Source organism: Durio zibethinus, chromosome 22 (genome assembly GCF_047325235.1).
Source record: "Durio zibethinus cultivar Kanyao isolate XHJ-2024 chromosome 22, ASM4732523v1, whole genome shotgun sequence".
In the NCBI taxonomy this organism is placed as follows: Eukaryota; Viridiplantae; Streptophyta; class Magnoliopsida; order Malvales; family Malvaceae; genus Durio; species Durio zibethinus.
Genome location: NC_143183.1, coordinates 20171963 through 20184258, shown reverse-complemented (window position 1 = coordinate 20184258; position 12296 = coordinate 20171963). Strand labels below are relative to the sequence as shown.

Genomic DNA, 12296 nt, shown 5'->3' with positions numbered 1-12296 from the left:
AAACACTTTCATTATTTCATTCTACTATACAAAATTATAAATTAGTACCTCTCTTTTTCTTGAGAACCAAAATCTAACCAGTTGTTCATATTGTCACCTAATCATATTATGGGGTAGATTTTTCATCATCGCCTCTATAGTAGTATTTCGATTGAAATATTTATTCTTCAAACTATGCTTATAATCTTTTCATTTCTTTCCCAATGACTTAAGCACAAATGAAGTTAGTATTTCAAGTACAAATCTTGACTGTAATAATATAATAAGAAAAATTAGAATAAGTAAACAATATGTAAAATGAAAATTTTTTTATATCTAATTAATTATACTAATACCTCAATAAAGTTTAATGCATCGGCCTTAACTTCTTCTGGAACTTTATGCCATGTTTCATAATGAATAGGCAATTTCATTCCATTACAGGCTATCATGCCTAGAAATCAAGCCAATAGTTGAGCCTCTTCACCAATTGGTTGCCTATCAGAGTTTGCAAATACTACAATACACTCGTTAGGAGTTAGTGAAAACAATTCCTTCAAGGTTGTCCGGGCTCTGATCCTCCGATGACCATTGTTATCAACTGCAACAAATAAGAAATATATTTGTAAAATAACAATACTTTTATCATTATACTCGAATTCTAAAATTGGAGTATATCATACCTGCATTCAAATTTAAATCATAATCAATTGATGGGTTACTATCTAAACTTGTACCTCCCGTATTGTCAGATCCAATATCAATTGAAGAGTGAGAAGTGACAAAATTAGATCTGACAATATGTTCATTTTTCTTCAAAAGATTTAGTTCATAGCCAATATCTATAGGTGCTGCAAACGGTTTTGAACTAATATCTTTGATATGTTTTTCTTTCAACCTACTCTTTTGCATTGTAACTTACCTACATCATAAAAACGAATATAGAAAAAATATTAGTTTACAACATATATAAAGACATTGACAATTTAAGAAATCAAAACCTACGATAGATAAAAAAAATATCGATTTAATTAAATCAAAAGATAATGTATGATTTAGAATACAATAATTATACAATAGCGAATGTCACATTATTTACATACTATCATTTACTACATTATGTCTTAAATACTCAAATTATAAATTATAGATGCACCATTTCATGGTTCGTAAATATCTTCAGTAACATCTTGATGGACCCACTGAGCATAGGTACTGAAGATATTTTCATCCAAGTTTTGTTCAGTAAAAGAATAACATTCAGTTTCATGTTCAACATCATATTTGGTATCTAACCCCATATCAAATAAGTCTCTAGGTGTGTTTCGAATAACAAAAAATCAACCTAATTCTTTGGGATCTTCGGAGTAAAATACTTGTTTGACTTGGGATGAAAATACATAGGGTTCATCGATGAGTTGTTATCCAGTATGAATTAATCGAAAAAAAATTCACAACTATTAATCTATACTGATATTTCTTAATATTTTTTGTACTATTCACATCAGCCCAATCACACCGAAATAAGATAACTTTTCATTGGTCATAATAATCCAACTCAATGATGTCATTAATCATGCCATAATAGTCAATATTTTTCTTTAAAGGGTTTGTGTCCCTAACATTAGCATTGTTAGTAGTTGATGAAGTCCCAACAATTTTTGAATTTTGTGTACTTTTAAATCTTTCACGAAATTTAATGTGAAATCTAAATCCATTGATGATGAAACCTTTGTATCATTTCACAATCTGGTTCGGACCGTGTGACAGACACTTTACCTCTTCACTAACAAGCCTTCCACTCCAAACCTATAAAAGTGAAATATATATATGTTATTAATGTTATTTATACTGTAAGCATTTTATGTAGATTTCTCATAATGAAAAGTATGGCATTACTTACAGTTGCTCCAAACCATTCATGAAAATTTTCAGCGAACAACTTATCAAGCTCTCGAGAGTTTGATCATCGATAATATGCAAGATCTCTCAAATTATTTCTCTTCTCGCTATAAGGCATCATGATAAAGTATTAACAATAAAAAAAGACAATAAATTATGCTTAATGTAATAAATTATTTTCTTGCTACAAAACTTACATGCGAAACGATTCAATTGAGTCATGATGAAAAAAAATATATTGATGTGCTTGTGCCCAAAATTTATCATCTAACTCTACTAATTTAGCTTTACCTATGGGTTGTCCAAAACTTTGAAAAAGATAATTGTAGGCAGAATCTGTATGCTGTATACCAATATTTCTTGATGGTCTATTAAATCTCGTTTCAACATCTTTCAAATAACGAGAATAAAATATCATACTCTCTTCTGCTAAATATCTTTCAGCAATAGAATCTTTCGAATAGTGTTTGTTGTGACAATAAGACTTTAACCTCCCCAAAAACTTATAGCATAAAATATTAGTCATATGTTATTTTAAGTTGAGTGGCTTAATCATCAATAAAAATGTAATCAATCTATTAACAAATAATACTTTTCAATAGGATACATCCATCAATAATAAACTGGCTTATCGATTTTTACCTCATATGAAAGGTGGATAATCAAATGCATCATAATAGTGAAGAAGTTTGGAGGAAAGATCTTCTCTAAATGGCATAAAGTAATCGCGGCTCGATCTTGAAGTTTGTCAAGCTCTTCTACATTCATACATTTCTGACATAGAGATTTAAATATGTTACTCAATTAAATTACCACAAAAGTAACTTGCTTTGACATTGATAAACTTAAAACAATTGAAACTAAGTCTTACATCAACATGTGATAATCATATGACTCCAATGAAGAAAGTTTTCGCTAATTCAGTTTCATACATCTTGATATATTTGACGCATAGCCATCCGAAACTTTGATATTTTTCAAAACCTTGCAAAACACATCTTTTTCAACTTTAAAAATCCTAAAATAAGCAGCAGGCAATCGATATTTATCATTAGAAAGTAACTTCGGATGAAGGTCTGAACGAATCCCTATTTAACTAGGTCAAGCCGACTCTTTAAGTCATCATTGGATCTGTTATTCGCATTAAGAATTATCTCGATAAAATTTTTGTAAATATTCTTCTCTATGTGTATCAAATCAAGATTATGCCGTAGTAAATTATATTCTCAATAAGGTAACTCAAAAAATATACTTATTTTTTTTTTACAACTCAGACTCATTGGGGTCATCTGCTTCATCATCATCTTCATCACTTTGAATATCAAGATCACCAACTTCTGTATGACTATCATCAACTTTAAAGATGTCCCTTACTCTTTTCTTTGATGGAGTCAATTTTTCATAAGTGAAATTGATATCTTTTAACTTTAATAAGATATTAGACCCACTAATGGGTAAAGACGATCTCCTCAACTCTTCAGTTCCATCAAATAGATGTTTTTAAAATCTAAATCGATGATTATCATCTAACCATCGATGATGTCTTATATAACAGAACTTTCTACCATTAGATAACTACGTCAAACATGTCTGTGTAGCATAACGATCTTTTGTACTCTAACTAGATAAATTCCCATAAGTAAAAAAATTATTGATAGTCCATAATAAAACAGCACGCATGTTGAAGTTCTCTTCTTTTGATGCATCATAAATCTTAACTATTTCTATAATTACTTTAACTCTTTAATAACAGGTTGTAAATAGATGTCTATATCATTACCCAGACTTTTTTCCTCGAGAATTATCATAGATAATATAAATATTGTTGCTTTATAGCAATCCATGATGGTAAATTATGAGGAATCAATACAACTGATCAAGTACTATAAGAAGTACTCATCATTTTGAACGGATTTAATCCATCAGATGCTAGTTCAAGCACAACATTTCGAGGATCAGATGCAAAGTTTGAAAACTAAGAATGAAATGATTTATATGCCAAAGAATCTGTAGGATGTCGTAATGATCCATAATCCATTCACTTTTCATGATGCCACCTCATTGAATCTGTAGTTTTGAAAGACATGAAGACTCATTGAAGTTTTGGTATTAATGAAAAATAGCGTAAAACCTTAATAGGTTTTTTTTTTATACATACCTCATCACCATCATCATTTAACCTTCATCGAGGTTTTTGTCCACCCAACGAGAAATACCACACAAATGACAAGATTCTTATTTTTTTTCTATCCCCTAATACAACATGCAATCATTGGGATAACTATGAATTTTCTCATATTCGAGACCTAAATCTTTGATCATTTTTTTTTATTTCTTACAAGATTCAGAGATTTTTACAAAAAAAAAAAACATTTCTTTCATAAACTGTAATGATAAAGTCAATGAGTTTTTCATCCATCCACATAAGCATTTCAAGTGAAAAAGACGAACACAAAAAGACTACCTTGAATGCTTTGATCCCTCAAAAAGTTCTTCATTCATCTCTTCAAGCAACTTATAAAACTTTGATGCTTCTCTTCTAGGTTATTGGTCACGTACACCTATCCCAGGTTCATCAAATTCATGCATTTCAATATTTGACTGATTAAATCTTTCATTTTGAGGAGAAAGATTATGAAAATGTTGGTTATGAATGTTAAAAGTATCTCACAACATGCCTTCAATATCATCTACTATAAAAAGGTCATGTTGCTGTTAAAGAGCCTTTGAAGTTGAAAGAACTTTAGTGGAAGACCTTGACGGTACAGACTCTTCATGAAAATATCAATTAACATATCTCGATAAAAATCCAATACAAATTAAATGTTTAAAAATAACTTGAGGCATTTGCCACTTGATATTAGCACACTTCACACATGGGCATAATATTATATTATCTTCACTTGTATTTTCAACTACAAAATGAAGAAAATTTTTCACTCTATCTCTGTACTCTTGACTTAATCTTGACTTTTGCATCTAACTCTTATCCATTTAATACTTGCTACATTATTAGACCAAATGTATATAAATAATTTATATGAAAACAAATATGTACAATACTTTAAGTTTATTATGTTTTAAACAAAAGATAATAACAAGACCAGTACTTCACAAAACTAGAACTTCTTGTTGTGAAGTAATTTATTAGCTACCAGAGCCCTTGAATGTTAAAACTCTGCTACTAATGTTGACAGTACCCAAGAGTATTTGTAATTGGGGTTGACATAAGGTGAAATAAGGTGGGTTTTAAAGAAAATTGTTTACACCAAAAAGAAAATCGTAAATTGAAAAAGCTAAAGGAATAGTCGAATGAAGTAAAAGCTAAAGTATCAATGAGTGTACACTAGCTTGTATAGATTTGTTGTTATAGCCTAACTTATTATTATCTTTCAGGATGATTATGCTGTCAAAGTCAAATTTGGTGAACTGACAATCCAGTATGGCAAAGATCCTTTGTCTTTAGCATTAGGTGCTAAAGAAAGGCATAGTCAGGTTTATGGGGTTGGTAAATTTATCTTGCTATCAACGGTTTTTGGTAAACAATCAAAAACCCCACGAATGAGAAATGCACAATATGAAGCAATAATTGAGCAGCAATAGCAACAAATTAATGACCAAGAGCAATGCTTCAATGACCAAAATCTAAGACTCGTTGCTTTGGAGTCTATGTTGGCAGTAATGCAGTAGGTTATGCCAGTAAGTCGGCCTGATAGCATCGTCCCCGTACGAAAAACTTTCATTGGAAGTAAGGAAGTGATCCCATCCTCCACTACCACCCAAAAAGTATGATATTGTTTATAATTTGAATATTAATTTGTTTATTATATTGATTGATTTGGTTTTAATACTTATATTTCATTAAATATTATAGCAGGATGTTCAGACTCACAGTATGACCCTTGCTCAAGCTTTCATGGATGAGTTATCCAAATATTCGCTGGAATATTTATCTGGAGGAAACTTCATAACCATTGAATATGAGGAAGGGTTATTTGATAAATCATCATTTTTTTTCATTGGTGTGGAGGAGGTGAAAGAATTTTGCAAACTGGATGAATTATCAGCTATTAATATCGTTGTTTATATGAGGTTAGCTTATAAATACAAATATGCACATTCAATATATAGTAATCTATATTATGGTGTAATACTAACTAATAGTGTTTATTGTTATCGTGCAGCTTCCTATATAAAGAGCTAAATGGGAGACAGTTGAGTAATAGATTTAGATTCATTGACCCCAACTTCATTAGTGAGCAGAGTGGCATAGTTGCTTATCATGCTAATCATGTGATCCTATGCATGAAAAGATCGACTGATTATTATTTGCTACCGTATAATGCGCAATAAGCTATAGTCCAACTTTAATTACTCCAACATTACCCAAATCTGATCAGATACATAATCTGAGTATATTGTTGTTATTATTTTACAGTTATCATTGGGTGCTGATTGTGATTGACACCAAATTCTTAACGTCATACTTACTTAATTTAGTTAATCTAACAGCGATGCCTAACCCCGATATTCAAACTTTTATAAAGAGGTATTATGCTTTGTTATATTATATATCTTCTGTTTCTCCATAAATATTTTTATTTATGTATTAAGTAATTTTTTTCTTTTCAATTTAGGGTAATATCTGCATTCGATAAGAAGATAAAGAAATTGAAATGGGTGTCATTACTTGTAAATGTGAAATATATTATTTTTATGTTGAGTTTGTGTAGATAAATATTTTTTAAACTCACTCAATTTAATACACTATTTTTTTGTAGTGAAATAGTGTTATTTTGTATTAATTTGTTAAATTTTAATTTTTTTTATGATTTTAATTTTAAATTAAATCTTTTCATTTATTATTAATTAATTTTAAATTAAATATTTAAATATAACATCAAAACAACTGTGGTCAACCTTAACTCCAAGTAAAAGAAATGGTGAGATTGAGGTGTATATGTGGGACAAAGGTTGATCAACTTTTTAAAAGTTTTATTCAAGATTTAACATGACTGGTGAAATTTAAAAAATATATTAAAATATTTAAAATAATTAAATAATAAATATTTTATTTTTTAAATATATTTTTATTAATAATTCAATGTCCCGAATTGAGCCGGGCTGAGTCTAAAGCTCAAAATCCTTTTCCAATACTCGGCCTGTGCACAACTGTAACCATGAGTAATAGTACATTTGTTTAGGGTTACGTGGGTTTTCGCATATATAATACTTTTTATGTTACTATTCATGAAGTGTGATAATTAATAATTAAATTATATACAATCAAGTGATGTAATTAATTAATTAATTAAAATAAATTTTGTGATAATTAATGATTAAATTATATACAACCAAGTGAAGTAATTAATTAATTAATTAATTAAACTAAAGTTTAGTTAAAGACATCAAATGTAGCGGCAAACTGACCAATCATTTTCAGTTTATTAATTTTTGTTAGGAGTATTTTAGAGTTTAAAAAATAAATTAATCAAGTTATCAACTGACAATAAAAATATTTTTAATTTTTAAATTAATTGAATATATAAAATATTATATCAATTTGATTATATCATTATTTTAATTCATAAATTTTTAAAATTTTTAATTATTATTTTAATCCATAAACTTTTTAATCCATAAAATCATTATCCTTCTCTTGATTGATTTCTTTAATCAAGAAATCGTACCAATGACGATTAATCTCTTGGTAATTAGCAATCTGTCGTACGGTTTGTCTACTTATCCCATTGGGTTCCCAAAAAATGTCAGTGAACTTCGAGGAAAAGTCATCATTGTAAAGGTATGAAACCAAGGTCGGAAACCGAAGAATTGCTAAATATTTATTTGAACGGGTTTCGAGATTGATTTTGGTGAAATTAAAAATAATGATAAAAAAATTTAATTATTAAAATAATAAGATTAAAATTAATTATAAAAATATATGTTTAGATGTAAATATAATAATAATAATAAAATAAATTATAATAAATAATAAATAATTATTAAAAATATTAAATTAATAATTATATGTAATAATTTTTTATTTTTATAATATACTTCATCGATCTTAAATTGTTTGAACAGTATTGATTTTCACATAATTTAAAAAAAATTTTGATTTTAAAATATTAATATTAAAATTAAATTTTTTATAAAATTAAAATTTTATGATTTTTAACGTCAAAAAGTTAAAAAAAATCATAAAAAATAATTTTAAAATATAATAAAGTAAAAGTTTTAAATATTAAAAAATATATAATTTTAGAACATTTAAAAAAAATAAATAAAGAAAATAAGATAGAATGAGTAATTATAAAGACAAAAAAGTAATTAAAAAATGATGCATTTATTCATTGCACCTAAAATTTAAGTGGAAAAAAACTACAAATTGTGCTCTTCAATAAAATCCAAACAGTATTTCAAAGCGATTAATAGCTTTTACGCAAAAAGCGATCTCACAGAAACTACGTTTGAATCCAAACTAACTCTAAATTGTTCATATAATTATTTTTAAAAATAATTTTAAAATTTTTTATTTATAATTTTTTTAAAATTATTACAATCATTTTTATATATTTAAAAAAAATGATAAGATGAGACTTTGTTAAAGTACACTTTCCAAAAACAAATCTTTAACTTATGCATATATAAATGGAGAGAGATGACGCAGACCAACTTGCAAATTTATTTTCGTTACTCTTCGTATTCAAAGAAACCGATTGAAAGGATATGGATTTGATCAATAACCGAGAATCAAGGTGCACCGTACACCACGCTCATCACGGTTGTTTTTATGTGCATATAATAATATTTTGTGTAAACGGTCCAACCCTGACATCATCCACGTTTTAGGGTAACAATTTCAGTCGTCAGTTCAAGGAAAATCATGACCGCCACGCTCCTAAATTTAATTTTCTTCTAACAAATTGCATTAATTTATTTTTTTTGGTTGAAAATTATAAAAAATATCATAATTTAATAATACAAAAAGAGATTCCAAATATTAATATCTAAGCTTTAGCCACTAAACTTGCTGGTACTATTTTTAATTTTTGACTTGTTACTAATTTGTAACATGTCATTGAATATATCAATTATTAATAATGAGATCATTAATATAAAAAAAAAATTTTTTTAAGAAACTTACGAAAAAAATAATTTATTTAGTTTTTAAATTAAAATAAAATATATCGTATTTGATAATTTAAATTAATAATTAAAAATTATATATTTAAAATGATCTTAATAAACGATCATTAATTGGATTCAAATATAAAATTTTTACATCAAAAAAGATAATTATTTATTAATTGAATCGATCACTTATTTATCAAAATAATTTTAAAGCTTTGAAAAGGAAAATTACTTATTATTAATTTAAAAAAAAAGTCTAATTAATGAATTATTAGAACCAAAAACTGGAGATAGCCACCGCCTACTGCAGTCTCATCACGTTTTGTTTAAGGGAAGGATCATCGATTTTAAAAATAGAAGACTTTGAAGATAGTTGGATAGGTTAATGAGGCATTAAAAAAAAAAAAAAGTTGGCAAAACCCTCAATCCAAGGTTGAGGTGATTTTAATAATGTTATTACCATCGAAATTCAAAACGAAGCTTCCTTTCACTTCTATTTCCATGTCTATATAAAGGAAACAATCTCGGGTTCTTGAGCACACTATGCTCTGATGTCAAATTTGAATTATATATAACATATTAATAATTTTTGTTATATATTATTAATTTTTATATTAAATTTTATTAATTTATCGATTTAAATTTTTTTATTAAAATTTTTATTAATTCATTTTTTTTAATTCACAAATTTCACCTGTACAATATACAATTGCGTGCAGCATGAATTCATATTTTATATGTTTGATCAACCCGTGATTTCATATTTTATATATGTTTGATCAACCCGTTCTGTTTCAGCCACATCTCAACTAATACACATGAATACACTGAACAAAAGTCAACATTCTAATAAACTTCGGACCATTGACATTAAAATTGAGATATTGACGATTTCTTTTATTAATTTTTTAATACTATGTTGATTTGTCCATTTTCAAAAGCATGGTGATTAACTATTCACAGTGAAGCTCATCAACTCCTTATATAAAGATGCAATGTCTTAGCTCTCAAACACAGCAGCAGACTTAAAATAGAGACAGAAACTCAGAAAAAGATGAAGAATAGTTTGGTTTTCTTGTTGATTTCTCTGATAGGATTGAGTGGATTTGTAGGAATACTGTGCCGAGGAGGAGGGTTGAAGAAAGATTTTTATGAGAAGAGTTGCCCCCATGCTGAGCATATTGTTCAAAGCATAACTTGGAAATATGTTGCTTGCAATTCCACTTTGCCTGCAAAATTTCTCAGAATGCATTTTCATGATTGTTTTGTTAGGGTAAGTATTGCTCCGACTCTTTTTTTTTTTTTTAAGTATTCAAATCCAACATATATTCAAAAAACATGAATATGAGATTTAACCCTTCTGATATATAAAAAATTAAACGTATCGATATCAAACACATACTCATATCTGACACTCATTTTTTAGTTTGAGTAACATAGTACTATAAATTACAATATTCTTATCTTTATGTATCATTGAAATATTGTGTATGCTACTCATAGCTCCGTATTTTGCATAAATAAAATCCCATTTGTCAAGCATTCATTAATGTATCTATACATTTTATAAATTTTGAGAGGAGCACTGAAAAGTATTTTAACCTCAATCAATGCTTCCAAATTCGTATAATTCTAGTTTGATCCTATGATTTTTGGCTTGTTTCGTAGGGCTGCGATGCCTCAGTGCTGTTGGATTCTACAGCAAATAACTCAGCGGAAAAGGATGCAGTTCCAAATCAATCCTTGGCAGGATTTGATGTTATTGATGAGATCAAGAGCCATCTAGAGAAGACTTGTCCTGAAGTAGTCTCTTGTGCAGATATCTTAGCTTTAGTTGCTAGAGATTCAGTTTCATTCCAAGTAAGCTTCATAATTATTCATGAATTAAGCAGTTAGTAATTGTTTTAATTTAAGATGGTGACCAACTGAATATGCAAAATTTGCAGTTTGGAAGGCCATTGTGGGAAGTGCCAACTGGGAGAAGAGATGGTATCATTTCCAGAGCTTCTGAGGCTCTTGCCAATATTCCTTCACCATTCTTCAACTTCACCACCCTCAAACAATCTTTTGCCAACAAAAGCCTTACAGTTCACGAACTTGTTGTTTTGTCAGGTAAATTCTACATAAGTTTTAGAATTACACCCATGCAAGCGTCAGCTATAGTTACTTTGCTTGGTTATGTTGCTTCTTACCCTTCATTTTTTTTAAAGTATCCATATCCAACACATATTTGGCTGACATGAATTTAAAGGTCTAATCCTTAAAATTATAGAAAAATTCAGAAAAAATTGAGGGTAAACATGTCAGGCACGTATCAGTATTTGACACTCACTCGAGTCTGCGATACTGGCAACAGTAAGAATTTTAAAGACATTGTGCTTATTGCTTAACCAAATGCAGTTAAGTGCTTCAATTGTCAAATTGTTTTAAAATTAATCCCTAGTGAAACAGATAGAGATGGGCTAACCTGAAAGGAAATTTTGGTCAGGTGGACATACTATTGGAGTTGGACATTGCAATTTCTTCAGCAACAGGCTATACAATTTCACAGGAAAAGGTGATGCAGATCCATCTCTAAACTCAACCTACGCTTCTTTCTTGAAAACCAAATGCAAAAGCCTATCAGACAACACAACTATAGTGGAAATGGACCCTGGAAGCTCCGTATCTTTTGACAACAATTACTTCTCGATCTTGAAGCAAAATAAAGGCCTTTTCCAATCTGATGCTGCCCTATTAACAGACCAAGGCTCTAGCAACATTGTCGATGAGATGCTTAATTTGGAAAAATTTTTCGATAAATTTAAACAATCAATGGAAAAGATGGGAACAATTGAAGTGCTTACAGGAACTTCAGGAGAGATCAGGAAAAAGTGCAATGTGATCAATTCTTAATGGCAAACTGTCACTGTCCAGCTTTTGTAGCTTGGCCGGGTCTATGAAATTTAAGTATTTTCAATGTTTTGTACCAGCAGGAAAGTTTCTTTATAATGTTCAATTATTTACTGTAAAATAATTAAGTATTGTATTGAGTTGAAAAGAATGTCTCGAAAATTTTTAAAATAACTTCAATGTTTAAAATAACTTCAATGTTTTTTTTTATCATATGGTGAGGTTATAACAAAATTATCTATAAAATATTGAAAATTTTCTTTATAATTTCCCTCTGTTTTTGTGGCTTATCCCTGGATACATATATTTCAATGATTGGCTATGGTTGACTTAAAAAATGTTCCATTTATATTGAATATGAATCATGAAGAAGTTTTCTTTCCCTT

General features: G+C 28.5%; 1 protein-coding gene across 1 annotated transcript; it reads left to right on the top strand.

Annotated features, from left to right (window-relative positions):
• The first annotated feature begins 10030 nt into the window (after window positions 1-10030).
• Window positions 10031-11913, top strand: LOC111307447 (peroxidase 3-like). The gene is made up of 4 exons (XM_022905466.1): window positions 10031-10291; window positions 10687-10878; window positions 10965-11130; window positions 11507-11913. Exons 1-4 carry the CDS (start codon window positions 10073-10075, stop codon window positions 11911-11913), a joined length of 984 nt encoding a protein of 327 aa, XP_022761201.1. The 5' UTR covers window positions 10031-10072.
• Window positions 11914-12296: the final 383 nt, after the last annotated feature.